General features: G+C 40.4%; 1 protein-coding gene across 1 annotated transcript in view; it reads left to right on the top strand.

Moving 5' to 3' along the window:
• PDE11A (phosphodiesterase 11A) overlaps nt 1-22,372 on the top strand; it is a 435,243-nt gene extending 412,871 nt beyond the window's left edge. The window contains exon 20 of the mRNA XM_019021629.4: nt 20,695-22,372. Within this exon, the coding sequence (XP_018877174.2) occupies nt 20,695-20,850 (156 nt within the window). The 3' untranslated portion in view covers nt 20,851-22,372. The remainder of the gene's footprint in view (nt 1-20,694) is intronic.
• The last annotated feature ends 2,064 nt before the right edge of the window (nt 22,373-24,436 follow it).

Raw genomic sequence — 24,436 nt, 5'->3', positions numbered from 1 at the left:
CTGAAGGAAGATAAATGGATAATTTAACAGCCATTCAGTTTATAAGAAAGACAAATAACAAGCTACATTGCATCAGAAAAGGACTAGAAATGATGATGGATGGGACCCTTCAAATGAGTGGTGAACACAACAGAATCACAGTTGCCTGCAGAATTCCCAGCTGAGGGCAAATTTGAGGAACTAAATAAGGATATGAGACTGATAGGGATTGAAGAGTTTTTCAAAATCTATTTAATGGCCAGGCAGGAGACATTGATCGCTTTTCAGAGGAAATGCTGAGGGGCAATGAGGTAGTCAGCCTTTATTTGTGATATGGATGGGGGAGTGGGAGGAGGGAAGTGTTTATTTATATACAATGTTATTGCAACATACATTAAGGTATTAAAATTATTTTTGAATTATGGTGGTAAAGCACTAAATTTTTTTGATCTTTGTGGAAATAAGCATTTCTACTTTGTGCCCCTGTACTTGTAAGCCTTTTTTAACAATTAACCAATCAGGTGACTTAATATTTCTAACACATGACCAAAGATTGCTATTTCCTTTATCTGTTCATGATAGACTTTTAAATTTTTTATTGCTAAATAGTTTAGACACCCTCAGTGAACACAATTCACAAAGTACAAAAGGCACAAATTATCAGAGAAAAGAGATCCTCCCTTACACTCCTTTTTGCAAGTCACCCAGTTCCTTTCACTGGGGCAACCACTGTTAACCAATTCCTGCGTATGCTTCTAAAGATAGTTTATATACAGTGTATTTTTACACTGTTTTTAATACATAATGCTTATACATTGTTTTCTATGTAAATATAGTGCATATGCATGCATCTATATATACTATGCTCACACATATGTATCTGTGTAAGTGCGTATGTATCTATGAACATATATGAGCATAGTGTATATCCTGCTCCATATCTTGCTTCTTTACACTTAATTTATTTTTTAGATTATTCTTTTTCAGTCTCTATGCAGAAGATGTCTCATTCTTTTTGATGGCTGCATAGTATTAGATTTTAAAGATGAAAAATAAATTATTTAAACAACAATTAATTATTTATTTATGGACATTGATGTTGTGTCTAATTGTTTGCTGTTGTAAACAATGTGCAATATTCTTGTAAATACACAATTTTCATACTTTATTTGTAGGAGAAATACCCAGAAATAAGATAACTGGGCATTTGGCGTATAAGCATTTGAGATCGTGATAGATATCACCAAATTTCTCTCTGTGGAGTTTGAACCAATTTACATTCCTACCAGTAATGTCTGAGATGCCTATTTCTCTATGCCCTTACCAACACAATGTATTACCAAATTTCAATTTTGCTAATACGATAGGTATAAAATCTATCTCATTATAGTTTTAATTAGCATTTTCCATATTATAAATAAGTATGATCATATTTTTAGTATAGATTTATTTACTTAGAAGCCATTTGTATTTCTTCTGTAAATGCTTTATATTTTTGCCTATTTTTCTATTGAACTAGGGCTATTTTCTTACTGATCCATAGGAGCTCACTATCTATTAAAGAAATAAACCCTTATTATTTGCAAAGGTGACAAATATGTTTCCAAGTTTGTTATTTATCTTACCTAGTTTTCTTCACATCAGTTTTTGACTGAACTCTTTCCTTATGATTTGAATGGTCACTGTTATCATATACTGATTCCCTTAACTTTGTTTCTATTTTTAGTCTTTCTATTAGTTCTACTGACCTATCTGCCTAGTTATACTATTTTAATTAATATCACTTTATAATATATTTTAATGTCTCATAATCCTAGTTTCACCTTCCTTATTATTCTTTTTCAATATTTTCTAGGTAGTCTTATTTTTTCATATAAGCTTTAAAATTTAGTTCAAAAGGAAATCTGGTTTGTCTTTTTACTGGCTGCTTATTTAATTTTACATGGTCAATGTTCGAGAGTTAAATTAATATGAAACTTTCCAACATTTAAAAGATAGAAAATGTTGCCCATTAGGAAGTTTAATTTATAAAGTATTATGTTCCCTCTTAAACTGCACTCTAAAAATGAAATAAAACTACTGAAAATATTGGTCCCTCTGTGCCTACACAAACAAAGTTTTCCCATATCTTTGGCTTTTAGGGAGTTAGCTATGTAATTAAAGAAGAGCCACAATAGCATACCTTCTACCGGGTCTTCCAGTAGACAGACTGGCCCCTTTCTAGGACAAAGAGAAGGCCAGCTAATGATACAATATCCTCCTCAGACATATACCTAGTGGTATATGTAACATATTGCCTTTCTTTTTATTATCTCAAAATTGTCACTCTTTTTTGGAGACAGGGTCTCACTCTGTCACCCAGGCTAGAGTACAGTGGTGCTATCATAGCTCACTGTGACCTTGAACTCCTGAGTTCAATAAATCCTCCTGCCTCAGCCTCCTGAGTAGCTAGGATTGCAGGTGCACACCACCACACCAAGCTAATTTTTAAATTTTTCTGTAGAGACAGGGTTTCAATGTGTTGTCCAGGCTGGTCTCGAACTCCTGGTCTCAAGCGATCCTCCCACCTCAGCCTCCCAAAGATCAGGCATGAGCTACTGAGGTTGGCCCACTGTCTTTATCAGGCTGTAAAATTAAGAAAAAGAAGTTTCCCTTGCCATAGGGAGAGAGACCACCAACATAATAAAGGATTTTTATCCCCCAAGGATCTTTACCTAAAGACAAAGCATTTCTCCTCGATGCTTTGGGTCTGGTCCTCTGTAGATCCGGGACATTGGGATTCATGGACTTGATGGTTCCTCCCTGTCTCAGAACTGAGCATGTCTGGTGCCAGGCAGGAAGCCACCTTTAAACTCTCGCAAGAAATGCTCAGTAGTCATCATATTTGCATGGTGCTCACTAAGCAGTTCAGTAGTGTGTATAGTTAGGACTCTCTTTTGGGACTCTTTTGGCACCCTCAAATATAAGCTAAAAATTTAGAACCAATGCTAATAGAATATTCTAGAATACATTATTTAAGGTCCTATAGTGACTTACACCAAGCACCATTCGCACCAAGGACAGATATTTGCAATTCTGTATTTGTAAATCCATTCCCACACAGACACCCTATCAATTATTTTAGGAAATCCTAGAACTTGAGGCATGTGGGAAATATACAAAAAATGTACAGTGAATGAATGTTTGCAGCTCAACAAACTAAAAGTTTTAAGTGATCCTTTTTACACATTGAACTTTGAAAAAATAATAGAGTTTTAGATATTTCTGTGAAATTTCAGGTGATGGTATTAGCAGAAAACATTCCAGTATATGGAAAATGGATTATTACCACGTGGCTGCTTTTTAGTTACATGTTCCAACCACCTCTTGTAAGAAGCCCCATTCATCAAAGGCTGTGGCTTCTGGGTCAGCAGCCATTCCTTCCAAGTCAAAAGTTGCCTACACAATGAACATGATTGATTAGCTACCAGTCTGCTCTGAAAATCCAACTAACAGGATAACCAAGGACAGCATCTGGAGGGGCTCATTATAACACAAGAAACTGTTCTTGCTCCCATTTACATGAGCTTTCTTTAGGCTTCCTTGTCCTTTACAACTTAGAACTCTTGTTTTATTTTCCCAGGGCAGGGTAGAGTAGATGAGTCAAAGATAAAAGATGCACAGACTACATCTAACGTTTGGGAAGTGGTGTTTCTTCTTTACTCAGCAAGACCTCCACTTACCTGTGAATCTGTTCTGAACCAGCGTCAGAGACATAGAACAAAAAAAGTTGCACCATTGTCCTCAACACTGCAGTAAGGTGTGAGATACCCATTGTTACTAGTGTGCCAGTTGAGACCCCTGATGTAAAGACACCATGAGCCTTGTACTCAGCCAAGCCTGGACTGACATTTCAGCTCTGCTGTGTACTTAACCATGTAAACTTTGGCTCTTTAACTTAGTTTTTCCAATTCCAGGTTCCATATCTGTCAAAACAGAGCCAATAATAGCTATCTCACAGCACCATTCTGAGTTGTAATCAGCTCACATATGAAGAACTCCAAGTATGGCTCCTGGAACATAGGGCACATGAATACTCAGTAGTTAATTCATGTTAGCAAGATGTGCTTTACTTTCTATCACAGCAAGCAAACAGGTGGCCCACAGAATAGATTCAGCTCACAGACGTGTTTCATTCAGTTGAATACAGTTTTTAAAATTGTAAAATGTCCAGTTTGCCATAGTCCCCACCACTCCCAACTCTATCATGCAGCCTATTTCATTCATTAACTTTAGTGGCCTGGCCCTGTAAACATTTTAGTTTCAGACTCTTGCCCTATATTATGGAAATAACAATGCAGTTAATCCAAAAAGACTAACATTCCTGCCTCATTAATTCAGAATGTTAATGTCATTTGTGAATATTATTTTCCACAAAAGAATCTCTTGTGCATATAAATAAGCAAAACAAGTAACTTAAGAGGTCAGGAAGGAACTGGAAAGAGAAAAGAAAGAAGGAGATAAAACTGCTATAATGCATTGTTGCATTTTCACTTTTACATGCACGACTAATCTGCTTCAAATCTTGGGGAAAAAATGGTCTCTTCCTAACTTATTACTAATACTATAATTAGCTTACAGGATATTAGACATTGATGCTACAAACATCATCTTTTGTTATAACTTGGGTAGACTATGCCCTTAATATTCCAACTGCAAATCTGAATTATTCTTGTGTTGGATTCTAATGAGCTAATATGCCTTCATACTAAGCATTATCTTTGAGTATCAAGATGCCCAAAACACTGTGCCACCTGCACAGGCAGTCAGAAAATAGAGACCTACAATATGAAATCAATTTTCTCATTTAGGAATTATATTTAGCTCCTAGTAAAAAATAAAAATAATCTAGAAAAGCCAATGCTGTACTGCTATTATATGGCAGTTCCATAGCCATCAGAAACCTAGTTCTTGGCCAGGCATGGTTGCTTATGCCTGTAATCCCAGCGCTTTGGGAAGCCAAAGTGGTGGATCACTTCAGGTCAGGAGTTCATGGTCAGCCTGGCCAACGTGGTGAAACCCCGTCTCTACTAAAAAAATTATATATATACAAAAACTAACCAGGCCTGGTGGCACACACCTGAAATTCCAGCTACTAGAGAGGCTGAGGCAAGAGAATCACTTGAACCCAGGAGGTGGAGGTTGCAGTGAGCCAAGATTGCGCCACTGCACTCCAGCCTGGGTGACAGAGTGAGACTCTATGTAAAAACAAAAAAAGAAAGAAAAAGATAAAGAAACCTAGTTCTCCTTTATCTTTCCTTAGCACATGGCTGCCATAGTCAAGTTTGCCTCATAGTCACAAGATGGCCACTCTGGCTCCAACTATCATGTGCATATTTGTATTAGTCCGTTTTCACACTGCTAATAAAGACATACCCAAGACTGGTTGATTTACAAAAGAAAGAAAGGTTTAATGGACTTACAGTTCCACGTTGCTGGGGAAGCCTCACAATCATGGTGGAATGCAAGGTGGAGCATCACATTTTACATGGATGGCAGCAGGCAAAGAGAGAGAGCTTGTGCAGGGAAACTCACATTTTTAAAACTGTCAGACTTTCTAAGACTTATTCAATATTATGAGAACAGCATGGGAAAGACCTGCCCACATAATTCAATCACCTCCCACTCGGTTCCTCCTACGACATGTGGGAGTTGTGGGAGTTATAATTCAAGATGAGATTTTGGTGGGGACACACCCAAACTGTATCATTCCACCACTGGCCCCACCCAAATCTAATGTCCCCACATTTCAAAACCAATCATGTTTTCCCAATGGTCCCCCAAAGCCTTAGCTCATTTCAGCATTAACTCAAAAGTTCACAGTCCAAAGTCTCAGATAAGGCAAATCCCTTCTGCCTATGAGCCAGTAAAATCAAAAGCAAGTTAGTTACTTCCTAGATAAAATGGGAGTATAGGCATTTGATAAATACACCCATTCCAAATGGGAGAAATTGGCCAAAACAAAGGGGCTAAAGGCCCCATGCAAGTCTGAAATCCAGTGGGGCAGTCAAATCTTCAAGTTCCAAAATTATCTCCTTTGACTCCATGTTAAAACAAGAGTTTTAGCATCCAGGTTATGCTAATGCAAGAGGTAGGTTCCTGTGGTCTTGGGCAGCTCTGCCCCTGTGGCTTTGTAGGGTACAGCCTCCCTCCCAGCTATTTTCATGGGCTGGCATTGAGAATCTGCAGCTTTTCTGGGTGCACAATGCAAGCTGTCAGTGGATCTACCATTCTGGGGTCTGGAGGATGGTGGCCATCTTCTCACAGCTCCACTAGGCAATGCCCAGGTGGGGACTCTGTGTGGGGGCTCCCGCCCACATTCCCTCCCACACTGCCCTAGCAGAGGTTCTCCATGAGGGCCCCACCCCTGCAGCAGATTTCCTTCTGGATATCCAGGCATTTCCGTACAGCCTCTAAAACCTAGGCAGAGATTCCCAAACCTCAATTCTTGACTTCTGTGGACTTGTAAACTCAACACCACATGAAAGCTGCCAAGGTTTGGGGCTTGCACCCTCTGAAGCCACTGCCCAAGCTGTACCTTGGCCCCTTTTAGCCATGGCTAGAGTGGCTGGGATGCAGGGCACCAAGTCCTAGACTGCACACAGCGGGGGGGACCCTGGGCTTGGCCCATGAAGCCGTTTTTTCTTCCTAGGACTCTGGGCCTGTGATGGGAGGGGCTGCTGTGAAGACCGCTGACATGGCCTGGAGACATTTTCCCCATTGTCTTGGGGATTAACTTTCAGCTCCTCATTACTTATGCAAGTTTCTGCGGCTGGCTTGAATTTCTCCTCAGAAAATGATATTTTCTTTTCTATTGCATTGTCAGCCTGCAAATTTTCCAAACTTTTATGCTGTATTTCACATGCCCTTTAACAGCAGCCAAGTCACCTCTAGAATGCTTTGCTGCTTAGAAATTTCTTCTGCCAGGTACCCTTAATCATCTCTCTCAAGTTCAAAGTTCCACAAATCTCTAGGGCAGGGACAAAATGCTGCCAGTCTCTTTGCTAAAACATAACAAGAGTCACCATTGCTCCACTTCCCAACAAGTTCCTCATCTCCATCTGAGACCACCTCAGCCTGGATTTCATTGTCCATATCATTATCAGCATTTTGGTCAGAGCCACTCAACAAGCCTTTAGGGAGTTCCAAACTTTCCCACATTTTCCTATCTTCTTCTGAGCCCTCCAAATTGTTCCAAACTCTGCCTGTTACCCAGTTCCAAAGTTGCTTCCACATATTTGGGTGTCTTTTCAGCAATGCTCCACTCTACTGGTACCAATTTACTGTATTGGTCCGTTTTCACACTGCTGATAAAGACATACCCCAGACTGGATGATTTACAAAAGAGAGAGAGGTTTAAGGGACTTACAGTTCCATGTGGCTGGGGAGGCCTCACAGTCATGGTGGAAGACAAGGAGGAGGAAGTCACATCTTACATGGATGGCAGCAGGCAAAGAGAGAGAACTTGTACAGGGAAACTCCCATTTTTTAAACTATCAGATCTCATGAGACTTATTCACTATCACGAGAATAGCATGGGAAAGACCTGCCCCCATAATTTAATTGCCTCCCACTGGGTTCCTCCCATGACATGTCACGTCTAAAACCTAGGCGGAGGTTACAATTGTGAGAGTTACAATCCAAGATGAGATTTGGTTGGGGAGACAGCCAAACCATATCAATATTCCAACAGCAAGAAACAGATAGGGACAAGGGCGAGAGAATGCACCTCCCAGCAGAATAAGCCCCATTTAAAGAGTTTTCTCTGAGCCTTTATGAATTCTGTTTACATCTCCCTGGCCACTCCTAAGCTCAAGGTAAATTAAAACGTGTATTGGGTAGGCAACTAACAAACTCTGCTAGGGATACCACAGTTCTGGCAGAATAAATGACCATGTCCTTAAACAGGGCAGGAATTATAAAGCTAGAGCCCTTTAAACTCCATTGTTTTCTAGTCTGAGAAGAACTCAGCTGTTATGAACCCACTGAATCAGCTATTTAAGTCCTTGCCTCTGCCTAAGTCTTTTCTTGTTATTTCACCCTTGGTCGTGTTGCCAAACTTCAGCCTTGTATGTAGGTAACCTTGAACCCTGTTCACTCTTTTCCAGGGTGACTCTGCCTCTTACTTGCCTTCTGACCAATCTTGACCTCCATAGACCTATGTCATATGAACATGTCTGAGACCACAGCAGCACTTGAGTCTGTTAAGGAAAAATTTATTAGCTAATGAGATATTCCTGAAGATAAACAGGCAATTCCTATCTAGAAATGCACTTTTCATTCATAATTCTAACCAGCAGGCTGACCTATTCAAACTCACATGCCAGCATTACACATATGGTAGGTGGTTACTAACTTGGGCTCTGGAGTCAGAGACCTGGGACCAAACCCTGGCTCTGTGGCCCCAGGCAAATTATGTAGCCTTTCTGAGCCTGATTTTCTCCTCTCTAAAATGGGTTGATAATGCACATACCTGGTAGTTTTGAGAATTTAATGAGATAAACTATATGAAGCACAAATATACCACAGTGTCTTACACAGTTACATGTGTAACCTACATAAATAATTATTATTAATTTTCCAACTTCTGCAAATAACACAAAAAAGATATGTTTTTAAGGCTGGTATCTTTAATGTGAATGCTTAAAAACAGCCAAGGAAGTCTGGGCTTCCTTCCGTGTTCACTATTATAGCTTGATTATTTGTTTTTCAAAGCAAGTTTTAAAAACTGCTGGAAGCCTTCTATGGTAGTTAATACATTATCTTAAGCAATTTAATGCAAATTAATTTTTACACAACCTTGAGTTTCAAAAGCCATTGAACTGGGGAGGGAAGGAGTGAGGTTTAGGAGGAGTCTGTTTGCTGCCTCCCATCTGGACTCCACAGCCAGCTCCATCTGCTCTCACATATAGTAACTAACACTTTAGCTCTCTCCTGCCAAACGCACCATGTGGAGTCTAGCTTTTTTTTTTTTTTTTTTTTTTGACTCAGTAAAACGTGAAAATGCGTATAAAGATGTGTACTTCAGGATTTCTAGAAAACTTGGTGGAATTATTTTGGCATTTTAAAGTTCTGTTTTTGTACCATAACCCAAGTTTTCCATCAGTCTTTATGGTTTTGTTTCTGTTTTGTTTTGTTTCTGGATTTCATTCTCTCTTACTACCACAATACTCTTTTCTGATAGGGTCTTATAGGCCACACTGAGGGATTTGGACTTGCGATGATGAGCATATTCATATCAAATAGGAGCCACTGACAGTCTCAGAGAAGTGAATGGCAAGCTCAGGTTTCTGTTTCTGATTGACTGCTCCATGGTGGCTTCCATATGGAGTACCAATTGGACAGTGGCGGAGGAAGGCTGGGAGACTGGTTAGGAGGCTGCAGCAGATTTAAAACAGTCAGGGGGATGATGGTAGCCTAAACCAGGGTTGTGGAAATGGCAACAGAATCATGTTCAAAGATACTTTGGAAGTGGGATTGACAGGACTTTTGTGACAGATTGGATGTAAGGGGAAGAGGAAGATGTCATGGATGACCCATGGATTTCTGGGTAGGACAGCTAGATAGATGATAATGCCCAGTTCCCTGACAGAGTAAACATAAGAGGAAGGCTTGAGGGAAGGTGAGGAATTCAGTTGTAAACAGTCCGCCCACTGAGTTTCTGGCCTCTACAACCCATAAAAAAGTAGAAGGCTGGAAAGCCAAAGTGATTTCCAGCCAACTGCAGCACTGAGGTGTGGCATGTAAAATCTGGGAGTATCTCAGATTAAATCATGAATAATCTTAACCTTTGGACCTAAGAGGGATTAGCAGTTCAACAATTCACTAATTTATAACTTAGGATCTGCTCCCACAATTGGCTACCTGTCTCTGAAGTCATACACCTTGAACAGGAAGCTGTTTCTTGAAGATGCTCTTTGCATCTGTAACTGCTGGACAGGCACACAAATTCATGAGAATTTCAGGGCCTGCCACCATTTGCATGTTCTCTTGTCCCTCCTGCTGAAGAATCTGAGCAGAGATGATAACAGTTGGTCATATCATCAGTGATTTTCCATTTCAAAATACCAACTTCCAATGATTTTTTTTATATTTTCCTCCAGAAAGGGAATAATCATGGTAGTAAAGTGATCATGACCTCATAACAGGAATATGCTGCCTCAAACAGATACGTAAGATAAGTTCCAAGTCTAACTTTATAGTTTTAAAAATCAACATTAAAAAAATACTCTAAGTTCTTTCTCCTCTATGGTATATTGTGTCACTTAGTTTCTGATTCTCTTGGGTAAGGTGGGGGTGAGAGAAGGCAAAAAATACTAAGTGATGTCACTAGCAACTCTGGAAATAGACTTCAACAATAGGGGGCCAAAACCATCTTCTCTCTTTGTCCTTTTTTTTCTTAATAAATGTCTTTTTTTCTTAATAAATGAATAGTCAGACAATTTCCTCAAAGTTTTAAAAAATATATTAATGACACCGTTGGACATTTTCAGGTTCAAACACTAATCTGGTTTTAATTTGATGGGGTTCCTCTATGCCCCTTTCCAACAACAGAGTATAGGAGTACTCACATTTTCTAAGAGCATGACTTCTCTCTGCTCCTCCCTTGTCCCACATCTGCCCTATCTATCCAGCAGCTGGGTTCCAAGAGGTAACTGTGGTCAACTAATAAGCACAAACTGAGCCAGATGATAACAGATGTGGACCACGATGGCAGAGAAACACAAAGGCCAGGATCTGGCTCCTAGCAGGTTGGCAAACTGATAAAAACAAAGGCCCAGGAATAATGGTAACGAGAGAAAATATATCCATTTCCCAAGTGTCTCATTCTAGATGTGTTTTTACAGCAGGATTTTGTAGCAGGTCAGAACATCCTAACCCCACTCTCAGCCACTGGCAGCTGTCCTAGCCTTAACCCTTCTTCCTGCCACTGTTCTATGGGGAAGAATGGAGGAGAGGCTGCTTCTTCCTGGGGTCACTGTGCCAGATGTTGAAGATACAAAGATAAAAGGCCTTGTTTCCACTCTGTCTCTGAGCTTGTGGGATACTAAGCAAGACAGAGTTTTTAAAACCAGTGATAAGGGACCTCTACTACTAGCCATGATTGAGTAACAGGGGCCAAAACAAAACAAAACAACAACAACAACAAAACCCCAAAACCTGAAAAATATATGAAACAACACTTTTCAGACAATGGGCAACAGACAACATAATACAGTGGTTCCTGAGTGAGGGGAATGAATGAAGTGAGTCCTACAACTGTTCCAGCTTGTTGCCTGGAGAGAATTTCTAGGCCACAGCACAGGCAGGGGGAATCCAGGCAGAGCCCAGTGATCTTGCTGAGTTAAGGAGGCAGAGCTAGAAGTCTAGGGAGGCCAAAGAGGTTACAGTTCCCAGGAAAGAGTAAGAGAGAAGAGAGGACTGCACAGAAAAAGCCCAGAGATCTGCAGAGGGCCACTTTGAGTCTTCAGGTTAGTGATGTTCATCATATCCATGTGAGGAAACTACTGAGGCTGAAGCAAAAAGGAGCAAGTAAAGTGATCCACAGAGGTCACACAGACTGGGGAAAATAGTCCATGCTCCTGCCAGCCAGAGTACCCAAGAAAAGCCTTGAAATACATGAGGCATTGGATACAGTTCTCAGAAGGGTATTGCATCAGTAGTGGGAGCAAATTAGCCCTCCACATAAAAAAGGCTGCTTTGGACCCAGCTTGCGCAGCTGAAAAGCAAGCCTCAAAGGGATTGAATTATTTCCAAATAACCTGACTATATTCCAGAACAAAACTGAAGAAGGCTTAAAGCAAAGGAAAAAAAATCCATCACCCAACAATATAAACTTTACAATGTCTGATATTCATCAAGAATTAACAAGCATGCAAAGAAGCAAAAACATCTGACCCATAATAATTAGAAAAATCAATCAATACAAATTCAGAGATTATATAGATCATAGACTTGGTAGAAAAAGACATTAAGATAGTTATTATACTTAGATATTTCAGAGGGTAGAGGAAAGATTGAGCATGATTAAGGGGTCATGGAAGATACTAAAAAGACCCAAATCAAACTTCTAGAAATGAAAACTCTAATTTTTGAGGTAAAAAAAATATAGTAGGCTGGGTGCGGTGGCTCATGCCTATAATCCCAGCACTTTGGGAGGGTGAGGCGGGTGGATCACGAGGTCAGGAGATTGCGACCATCCTGGCTAACACGGTGAAACCCCGTCTCTACTAAAAATACAAAAAATTAGCCGGGCATGGTGGCGGGCGCCTGTAGTTCCAGCTACTCAGGAGGCTGAGGCAGGAGAATGGCGTGAACCTGGGAGGCGGAGCTTGCAGTGAGCAGAGATCGCGCCACTGCACTCCAGCCTGGCTGACAGAGCGAGACTCCATCTCAAAAAAAAAAAAAAAAATATATATATATATATATATATACACACACACGTGTATATACACGTATATATGTATATATACACGTATATATGTATGTGTATATATATGTATATATGTGTATATATATATGTATAGTAGATGAGATCCATAGCAGATTAAGCCCTGCAAAAGAAAAACTCAGTGACGCAACAGAAACTATCCAAAATGATATAGAAAAGATGGAAGAGAAATGAGCAGAGCATCATTTGAGCTGTGAGACAATGCCAATGGCTAAATATGTATGATTAGAGTCCCAGAGGGAAAAGACAGATGTAAAACATAGCTGAAGACAGGATGGTGGAAATAAATGTACAGAACCAAGATTCTCAATGAAGCCAAGCAGAAGACACATGAAGGACACTACAGCAATGCACATGAGAATCAAATTGCTGAAAACCAGCACTTTTAAACTTGGCTTAAAAGGAGCCAGAAGGGGGAAAAAAGACAAGTACAAAGAGACAAAAACACAATCCAGAACAGGATCTTTGAAGAACTGCCAAAAAATACAAATACCTTTTCAGTGCGATAGATAGAATTGGAGAGATGGAGAGTGTGCTACAGGCATGCCTAAGGAAGGAGAGTTCTGGTTCCATACCAGAAGACCAGAGAAGACTTCACAGAGAAGACAGAATGTGAGCTGAGTGGCGAAGGATTAGTTCTCTAGGGAAGGAATTTTTTACACAATGCATTAGAGTCAGAAAGACTTAGGTAAACATCCTGGCTCCATCTCTTACTATATGACCATGGACAAGGCACTTAACCTAACTGAACCTCAATTTCCTTATCTATAAAGTGAAGATGATAAAAGTACCTGCTTCGTGGGACTGCTGTGGAGATTTTATGAGATAATGGCCTTTAGGCCCTGGCCCTAGCCCAGCACAGTGAACATTCAATATATAGAAACTCCTCTTATTTCTCCTTCCTAAATGTCTTCAGAAAAAGGAGGTGAGGAAGAGTATGTATTTGGCCCAAAAGAAGTCTTTCCTTCTCTGCTACCAGAGATGCTGTTGGGGTTCAGACTGTAGCTAGTTACTTTTATTCCTCCTCCTATTTGAGGGGAAGCTGAGTTCATTGAAGACCTGATGGAGACGAGATAATGCTTAGAGGCAGCAGAGCAGTGGTTCTTAACTGGGAAGATGCTGCTCCCCAGAGGACATCTGGCAATATCTGGAGACATTTTTGGTGGTCACAACTTTGGGGAGGGATGCTACTGGCTTCTAGAGCATTCTATAATGCAAAAGACAGCCCCCACCATAAAGAATTATCTAACCCAAAACATCAATAGTACTGAGGTAGAGAAACCCTGCAGTTTCGGTTCTTCACTTACCAAGTGAATGACCACGAGTGAGTTCTTCATCCAAGCCTTGGTTTTTCTTAATTATATATATAAAAAGAGGATAATAATAGTAACCATTTCGTAAAGTTCCTGAGAAAATTATATGACAGTGTTAAGCACTTATTACAGTCTGACTCCAACTAAGCATTCAGTAAAAGTTTGCTAATGACAGTAAGAGTCCATGAAACGCACTGAAAACACCTGTAACTGGTCAAAAATGATTGATATGCTGCAAGAGATTTCAGTAGATTCAAGTACCATTTGGGGAGTTTCTTTCAGAGAGGGAGTAAAATCAAAACCTTCTGGACAACATGATTGTGATGCTTCAGTGATACCAAGTGTACTGTGTAGAAATTAGCATCTGGAGTACACAGAGAAGAGAGGGATCAAATTCTAGATTTGTGTATCCTTCTTAGCTCTACCCACCCTCACACTATCCTTCCAAGGCCTTAATCTAAACAGTAGCTATGGTTTCTGTTCCCTCTCTTTTGTTAGTATGGCTATTATAAAAATCCTGCTATATATCTTAAGTAAAATTATATTTGTTGATTCAGTAATATCTACCAAAATGCAAATACACATTCCCTTTGACCCAGCAATACCCATTCTAGAATTTGACTCTCCGATAAACTTCATACCTATGGAGAGGCTATGTACAGGGATATCCATTACAGCATTATTTGTAATGGCCAAATATAAACAATGTTTGGGTTCCATCAAAAAGGAACTGGTTAAACAAATTTTGACAGCAGTGGAATACTAGATAGCCATAAAAAATGAGGAAATCTAATTTTGTAGTGATATGAGTTTTTCCCAAGATATATTAAGAATAAAAGGCAAAGTGCAGATCCATCTGTATGGTGTACTACCATTTGTAAAAAGGGGCAAATATATTTATGTGCTTACACATTCAGAAAATTTTTCTTGATTATCTACTCAAGACACTGAAAACATCTGTTGCCTCTAGGGGAGGAAACTGAGTGTCTGGGAAATAGTAGAACGGAGATTTTATATTGCACCTTTGTACCCTTTTGTATCCATGGAACTATGTGAATGTGTTCCTTATTCAAAACATAAATAAAATACGGAATAAACTGTATATGCTGGTCACAAGAGAACTCAACAGTGGAGTGTGAATGAAATCAGGAAATAAGTGGGGTCCCTCGGCCACCTAGATGACCAGATGCCCAGGCTGTGTCCCACAGTGGGGCAAGTATCCGAGGTCCTGTCTGCGATGGGCCAGGAGGGAACTGGAAGGAATATGGGGCCCCAGTGATGTCAAAAAGGTTGCCCCAAGGGAGAAGCACTGCATCCCAAATAGGGTTTTTAGGTCAGCATCAACTCTAACCTACACTTGAAACAAAACCTGAGTTATCAGTCCTACACTACTAAAGAAAATTCTGGTTTAAAGAAAGAGCACCCTAAGGATTAGAACCATTAGGTAGAAGTTACAGGGGTATAGATTTCAGTTCAACATAAAGGAACAACATTTTAAAAACAGAACAATCAAAAACTAAATGGACTCCCCTGGGAGGTTGTGCACGCATTGCCTCTGAATGGGTTTCAACGGTGGCTGTGTGGTCATGCAGCAGGGATACCACAGAGGAGAGTCAGGTGTCTTGAGGCTGATGCAGCCGCATACATAACCTTTAGAGTTCCTCCGTGTGTATATGGAGAGTGATCAGATGGGTGCTAAGTTTCCCCCCTTCTCTTTCACTGAGGAGCAAGTCAAACTAGACAATAGCATTCTCACAGAACCCATCCCGTATCACTTGATAAGAAACTTTTAAATACTAGAAGCAATTCTCTTGCTGATGACTCACTACACATAATCACCATAAGCCTTGGAATTTAGGTTCGTAGATAAACCCTTGCTTTACTAGTATTTTAATAGTTCCATATTCTCTCAGCTAACTGCATTTCTGTAACAAATTTAGAGTGTAAGAGTAAGTCGGCCGGGCACGGTGGCTCACGCCTGTAATCCCAGCACTTTGGGAGGCGGAGGCGGGGGGATCACGAGGTCAGGAGACGGAGACCACCCTGGCTAACACGGTGAAACCCCTTCCCTACTAAAAATACAAAAAAATTAGCCAGGCGTGGTGGCGGGCGCCTGTAGTCCGAGCTGCTCGGGAAGCTAAGCAAGAGAATCGCTTGAACCAGGGAGGCGGAGCTTAGAGTGAGCCGAGATCGCCCCGCTGCACTCCAGCCTGGGCGTCAGAGCGCGACTCCTTCTCACAAAAAAAAAAAAAAAAAAAAAAAAAGAGAGAGAGAGAAAAAGTAAGTTTTCAAGATAGGAGTTTTGTTACCTTTGCCTTGAACCAGCACCTGGCCACAGGAAAACGATATTCTAGTATGGCAATTCTGTGTTTCAGGAGAATATAAAACAAAGAGAAAGAGGAATTCTGAGAAATATGTATTCCTCCTCCCTCCCCAATTTCTTTATTCCATACAAAGGAAGCGAGAAGGAGAACAAAGAGCAAGGATAAAGGGAAGAAAGCTGTTTGGGGCTATGCCAAATAAACTTAAATGGCTTAAGGAATAAATTGGTGGAATGATTCGAATCATGGGCAGGTGCTATGAATGTAATTTAGTAAATGCTTGGGTACCTGCCAGGGAAGAAAAAAATGTGTTGCTTTTGAGATCATTTCCCAGCAGCTTCATAAAAGAAAACTGATTACAGGAATTTAATAAGTAAAACAGAGCCAGAAATATTGTAATCAAATGAGTTTTTAATTACATATCAAGCAGAAAAAAATTCCAATTTATGCTCCTGGGATTAAAAAAAATAAGTTCTGGAGGAATGCTTTTGTAGCAGGAAAATAACATAAACACTAATTTCCATAGGAATTATAGTAGTCAGTTTAATTAAAAGGCTTGATCAGAATAAAGAGATGCTGGTGCCAAGCTATACTAAATAAAACCATGGCAGTTGTGGCTCCCTCACACTATTGTCTAAATAAAAACACTGTGCATTGAGCAGAAAACAAGCACCTGTATTTTTCTCATGGAAATAAAGGGGATTTTGATCACTGCTGGAGTTACAATGTTGCTTTGTTTTATTATCATATGAAATAACTAGTAAATTTGATTTAAAATTAGATGTTTCTGTTTAGTGTGATAAACATCACTGTTAAGAGAGAGACAGAACATACTCTGTCTTAAGGACATCGGGCTTTCAACCCCCACCCCCACTCCGTTAACTTACATCTAGTTACATTTTACTCATATTCATATAACTCCCTGGAGCAGAGGATTATTTGAGCAGGTAAATTAGTTTTACTAACAGGTGGTTTGCAGTTGTGCTTGGAGTCATACACTCTGGCACTCTAACAGAAAAAGAGCTATTCTTCCTGTTGGAGGACTTACTATTGACTACTCCCTAACCACAGTCATACTTAGAGAAGGCTTTTCACAAGGTGTGCTGAAATCATAGTGGTTTAATGATATGTTCACCTTTTGTCCCCCTTGTGATGAATGGGATGCACCTGCAAGGTGTTTACACGGGACCAGGGATATAACCCTGTCCACAGAACAAAAAATAGCTAACTGACCCAAAGCATAAAGTGGGAAATCACCTTTCCATAGGCTAATAATCTCACAACTTCTGTGTTCTTTCTTTTATTTCTTTATAAGGAAAATAAAAACTACCTTATAGGCCTTAGTGCAACAAGAAAGGGAAACTTTAATTTGTCAGAATTTTGGGGAGCCTGGGAAAAAACTGGCTGGCTGGCAGTCCAGATATGTATACAAGCAGTGAGCTAGGGCTGGGGAGAAAACTGGATTACTCTCCATGGGGTAAAAGACTGTGCCCTTTGAGATGAAAAGGAGTATGTAAGAGTAAGTCAGTGGGTAAGTCACTTCCCCTATGACAACCTCTAAAGTTCGGTACAGTTAGTAGGCATTCAAAATGTTGAGGGTGATGGGATTTCCTGTGAAAAGGGGAAATAAAGTGAAATACTGCATTAGGAATGATGCAGAATGGAGTCAAGAGGGCCAAATAGACTCAAGAAGAAGTCAAAGAGTACAAGGAAGTAAGACTTGGAAATCACTGGGAGGAGTCTGAAAGGTCCCCCAGAGCATGAAATAGATTTGAGGTCTAATCTCAAGTCTAAAGGGTTGGGGAGGCCTCAAGTGACATAAGATTACATTCAAAGAACAATGTCAGAATTCATGAGAGTTGTATACATATGCAAGATGATGGGTGATAGAATTGATGGATAAGAGGAGAGAAGAAAGGAGAGATGGGTATGAATAAGTCAGAAGGAAGGTCCTGGTGTCAACCCTTACCCCAAATTGATGACAACAGCAATCACATTCAATGTGTCCTCAGAAGTTCATGTCTTCAGTCTCCTCATCACCATCACAGTCTCTAAAAACAGGAATGATACAATTACTAGCTGGTTGGAATTGTGCATTGACAAAGGTTGAAGCCATACAATTTCAAGATGTGTATCTTATTATTCCTTGGTTTTTCTTCTTGACTCTTTAAGAGCTTCCCTTTTATGTTACATCCTCAGCAGATTTCTCTATATCTTCATTCTATATGGCAGGCTAGTGTCCTATCCCTGACTTTTACTTGAGAAAAACAATGGTTTTCTCCATAGCTTCCAAAACAAATGGAAAGATGACAAAAGGAAGCCCTAACTTCCTATATGGATTCTTACCTTCCTCCTGTGATGGAAGGGCTAAGGATCATTCATGATCCTAACATGTGGGGGACATGTTTTATCATCTGTAAGATGTACAGTCATTGTGAGGAATAGCTGAGATGAAGTATGTAGAGCAGCCGGCAATGTGTTTAACACATAGGAGGTGTTAGGTGTTAACAGAAGCTCCCCCTCATCCATGTGGGATGCCAGCTTTTTATACTTCTTTCAGACCCTGGAGATGGAAAACAGGCCCAAGAAGTATGGCTTAAAAATCCATACATTCTCATTGATTCTGTCCATTTTTAAACTGAGATTATAAAATACCATATATATTTTTTTTTTCTTTTTTTTTTTGAGATAGAGTCTCACTCTGTTGCCCAGGCTGGAGTGCCGTGGTGTGATCTCAGCCCACTGCAACTTCTGCCTCCTGGGTTGAAGCGATTCTCCTGCCTCAGCCTCCCAAGTAGCTAGGATTACAGGCATGTGAGGCATGTGCCACCACGCCTAGGTGTTTTTTTTTTTTTTTTTTTTTTTTTTGCATTTTTAGTAGAGATGAGGTTTCACCATGTTGGCCAGGCTGGTCTCAAACTCCTGACCTCAAATGATCCACTCACCTCAGCCTCCTAAAGTGCTGGGATTACAGGCATGAGCCATATTTTAGATGTTCTGATCATTTAACCAGTTAGAAACATAATAGAAAGATTCCATTCAAGGCAAAACCCAAAAGTTAGTAGTGTCTATCTCTTGAGTTATGAGATTATAAATTATCTCCATTTCCTACTTTTTAAACCTATTGTTTCTATATTTTCTAACACTAACATGTTACTTAAAATATATAAAATAACTGTGAAGGGAAGAAAAGGTATTATTTTTAAAACAACCCCCAAAACCTCATGGTTCAAAAGGACAAAGACCATGTTTCTAAAAGTTAAATGTCATCAAAATCTTATTTCCCTTTTCATTGAGCTGTCCAGAAAATTAAAAGGCTCCTAGATCCTTTGTTACATATGTTTTACATGGGTGGCTTTACTTATTATTCATCTTTACAGGCATATAGATACATAATAGAGATTTTTGCTGATCATATTTTACTGGTTGAATATGTTATAAGCCTTTCATTATGAAAAGTAAAAAAAAATTAAAATAAGGAAAATGTAGATATTCATGCATTTAAAAGAAAGAAAATAATCAGTAAAGTAGAGAATAGTGGAATTTTCCTGTTGGGCAGAGTAAACTCCATGCTCCTCTGACCTGTAAAATATTTACCTATTGCTCTTTAATCTGAGCTCCTTGAATTTGTTCTAGTCCTAGTTCAGAAACAAAATCCTCGGCCCTGCCCCCATGTTACCCCCTATCTTGGAGAAGCCCTCTGATATGAAAGCTGAAGAAGGACTCATTTGCATTAAATTAAAGTAAGCCATCTTACTTTTAGGGCTCTCATTCCACTACCAGGGGCAACCCAGGAGCGGTGAGACAAGCTTATACCATTTGGGAACAGGAGGACTCTTAAACACACACACACACAAAATTAAGCACAAAAGAATATACTTAGAAGGGTCTGGCACAAGTGAGGATGCTGAAGCCTGACTTTCATCAGCCTGGTGGTCCATCTGCCCCTGGCCACACCCTACATTTCCTTTTCCCTCATCCCCCTTTCATCCCTCTGTCACTGTCTTCCACACTGCTTCCTTTTCTGCCATGTCTGTTTCCATGCATGTTTCCATGCTTTGTATATTTAGCACAACTCCCAGATCTTTAGCTTTAAAAATGAGCACCTCCTCATTTCAGGATTTTACCTGACCTTTCCTATTCAAGTAAGTCCACCCAGAGTCATCTATGGTAAGGCAATTGTAGGATTATTTTGTAAAAATTTAAGTGCATAGTCAATTGAGAACTGGAGCCCTCTATGGCAGGCAAAGATGCACACGTAAGTAGGCATATGTGAGCTGGATATTTTGTTTCCTGTCTTGCTTGATGTAGTTGTAAAACAGGATTTGAGTCTACATGGCTGGTGTCCCCTAGAGTTGTACACAGCCATGCTGGTGATGTCTTATTTTTTCATTCTCTAAGTAGGCTCTTTTAATACAACATATTGGTGTTAAATGCATATTTACTTCTTGTAAATAGCTCTTGTTTACCAAAATAATCATCACTTTCATTTCCTATAGCCAGTTTCCATTCTCCTCATAAATGAAAGGTGGAAAATCATGTCAGTTACTCTGTTTCCTCTCTCCTCCACCTGTGTTTTGTTTTGTTTTAGGCACTGGTGAAGGTCAACGTGAAACTGAAGCCGATGCTAGATTCAGTAGCTACAAACAGAAGTAAGTGGGAAGAGCTGTACCAAAAACGACTGCTGGCCTCAACTGCCTCATCCTCCCCTGCCAGTGTTATGGTAGCCAAGGAAGACAGGAACTAAACCTCCAGGTCAGCTGCAGCTGCAAAATGACTACAGCCTGAAGGGCCAGTTTCAGTCCAGCCATGTCATCCTTTTGTTCTTTTAGCTCAGAAAGACCTAACATCTCAAGGATGCACTGGGAAGCATGCCTGGGCTTTCACCTTGAAGCATGGTCAGCAGCAGAGAGAGCAACGGGAAGGACAAAGAAAGAGGTGGGGCAGGGAGCACACCCCAGGACCCTCACTTTTCCCTAATGAACACGCATGGGCTGAAATGAAGGCTCTGGGTAGGGGACTGTTTTGGATCCAAGGACCTGTGGACAGTCGGCCTACTTACTCTGAGCTGAGGGAACACTGAACAGTAAAAGCGTCATTAGCGCTGCTTCATTTTGTATAGGGCTTTTCTGTTTGTTACAAGCCAAACACTGCCTGTCTTTGCTTCCTGTCCCTGAATGCCTTTTTGTGCCAGACTGTCCCAAGAATCCTAATTTGTATTCCATAGAGGTATTTTATTTTTAATCCTAGAGCTTCTTATTGATGGATCCTTTAGAATTGCCTACCTAAAAGGTAAACTATACTATCCTTATAAATACTGATCAATCCCAGTTCTCCCCCTAAAAATGAATACATAGTAGGACTATAGCAAATGTGTTTGATGGGTAATTCTAGACTGGGACTATGGTACCCTCTTCCAGAGTTTTAAAACTCAACCTTCATTACAGACAAAGTTTTCTCCCAGAAGGAATGGATTGATAGATTTTGATTAAAGTAAGGGTGGAAGGAAATCTGTAGCTGGATTTACCACAAGTGACATCTAGAAACTATAGTTCACAGGACAGAGCAGAGCCATGGAGACTAAGCATTGACTACCTTGAGTTCTCCTAGTGAGGAGTTCTGGTATAAAATTTAAGATTACTACCAGTAACCAACCTAAAGCAAACTATAGGGGTCCCTAATTTTGGATTTTTCCTTAAGTGTAAGAAACAATGCTTCAAATGTTAAGAAATAACAGTCTGGGCAAAGAACGCATATTCTATAGGAAGCCAGGTTTACAATAGGTAAGAATAAACTGTATTAAGTAGATGTAATGACTAGAAAGCTGCTTTGCTCCCTATATTGAGAAATTGTGGACATGGTATGTCTTATCCAAAGAACATTGGGCTAGAAGATAGATTTCTATCCCTAGCTTTGGCATTGTTGACTGGATTGACTTGAACAAGTCACTTAACTTCTCCAAGCTTGTTTCCTTATTTGTCAAATTAGATTACACTAGGAAACGATTCTTGAACATGTTTTAACCTTACAACTCTTTGTTCAAATAAATCTTTCAATGAATCCCCAACATATAAAACGTCAAAAAGCTGAATTCCTATGTGAATTATAAGCAGGGTTTGGACATCCAGAGCACCTACAAACCTTCATCTCTTTGATTACATACATGGGGGTCCACAGGGACTCTGAAGAGTTTGAAAATCCCTGGCCTAGATTAAACCTGAGAGCCATTCTAGCTCTTAAAAAAATCTAAAATTTACAAACCATTTTTCTTGTTATTGTTTTTGTTTCTTTGTTTGTTTGTTTTTTGAGACGGAGTTTTCACTCTTGTTGCCCAGGCTGGAGTGCAATGGCGCGATCTCAGCTCACTGCAACCTCTGCTTCCTGGGTTCAAGCAATTCTCCAGCCTCAACCTCCTGAGAAGCTGGGATTACAGGTGCCTGCCACCACACCTGGCTAATTTTTGTACTTTTAGTAGAGACAGGGTTTCACCATGTTTGCCAGGCTGGTCTCAAACTCCTGACCTCAGGTGAGCCACCCATCTCTGCCTCCGAAAGTGCTGGGATTACAGGCATGAGCCACCGTACCCGGCCCTTGTTATTGTTATTAATCATTATCAATCATTAACTTTACAGATATTAAAGAAATAGGGGCCGTGTTCTACGTGCGACATTGTTTTCCTGGCACACAGTAGACAATTCAGGAAATGTTTGAAGGAATGGGTAAAATTAAGATACCAAAATGGAAGTGAGGGGAGAGCAGGTAATTGTAGAGAAAAAGACTCTTTATGGCAAGAAACAAAGTAAAAGAAATGTATAGACCGGGCGCGGTGGCTCACGCCTGTAATCCCAGCAATTTGGAAGGCCGAGGCGGGCGGATCACGAGGTCAGGAGATCGAGACCGTCCTGGCTAACACGGTGAAACTCTGTCTCTACTAAAAAATACAAAAAAAATTAGCCGGGCGCGGTGGCAGGCGTCTGTAATCCCAGCTACTGGGGAGGCTGAGGCAAGAGAATGGCGGGAACCCGCGAGGCGGAGCTTGCAGTGAGCCGAGATCACGCCACTGCCCTCCAGGTCAGCGAGACTCCGTCTCAAAAAAAAAAAAAAAAAAAAAAAAGTATAAACCAGACTAAGAGGGGAATAAAAGCAAGAAGAAAAAGAAACGTAAGAACACCAATAAAGGAAAGACAGGGACCGAGACAGGTGGTTAAGGGAAATGAAAAAAAAGAAAAGAAAAAAAAAAGGTGAAAGTCAATCCAAACAAAGAAAAATGGCACTTCCAACCAAAAAAAATGAAGGTGTAGAAACCTGTCATCAATTGCTCAGAAAAGAGAGACACTTGAGCAGGGAGGGGTTTGAGAAAGGGGAGAAGGAAGGAGTGAGAGCCCTAAAAAATAATGTTCCTAGCTACCTTTTACAGCTGTCTCTGCAGGGAAGACTGGAGAAAGTAGAGGGGGAAATGAATGCAGGAAAAACTGCCTCTGCAGAGCAGGTAAGAGGAGGTTGTTCAGATTTATAGATTTTATTAAGCCAGTTTTCTGTATCACTCTGCTATAAAGGAAAATAGCTTCTGCAGGGCTGTCTCTCCTCCTTCAGGTGGGGAACAAAGGGAGGGTGGAGTCAGGGACAGAGTCTGGTCTGTGAGATCGTGATGTGTCTGCAGCTCCGAAGCACTGCAGGTGTTTCTGGGTAATGTGCCACATCATGTTTATATCACGAACGGGAATTGAAAATCAGTCTGTGTGAGGCAGAGATGAGCCCACATCTGTTATCCTCCCCAACAATAAATAAATAAATAGCCCAGACAAATGGATGCCAGTCCGTCTACAGCAACATTTTAAAGCATGTGCTTTATGACAAAACTGGACCCAGGGTCTGACAGAGACTGCAGGCTGCCGTGAGCACTGTAGCTATCCTGAACGTTGATGCTACATATTGCTAAGAGGAACATAATTTATAGCACAAACCCTACAGCTTCCACTAAGGTTGAGTTTTCCTCTCATTTTCTTGCCGTTTTATTGGCTTCACTGCATGGTTGCCAATAGCAACATCCACTGGTAGCAAGGGGAGTTCAACACCATTGCAATCTGCCATACAGTGGAGCCCTGACAATGTCAACCATCAATCTAGTAGCTGTTTGTAATTGCCTCCATCTATTTCTCCTGTCTTGAGGTATCTTTCCTATTGTGGGTCAAGATTTAGAAACTGCTGACTAATGCCATGGGTCTGTGTCTCCATGACTACGAAGCAGTGGAAAGGAAGGTAGCAGCTTCCTGGTGCCAACAACCCCAGAGGTTACAGGTTGAACTCTTGTGGGTTTCAGGCGTTTTTAATCC

This window comes from Gorilla gorilla, chromosome 11 (genome assembly GCF_029281585.2).
Source record: "Gorilla gorilla gorilla isolate KB3781 chromosome 11, NHGRI_mGorGor1-v2.1_pri, whole genome shotgun sequence".
Taxonomy (NCBI): domain Eukaryota; kingdom Metazoa; phylum Chordata; class Mammalia; order Primates; family Hominidae; genus Gorilla; species Gorilla gorilla.
The sequence above is the reverse complement of the archived record's forward strand: the minus strand, read 5'-3'. Positions and strand labels throughout refer to the sequence as shown.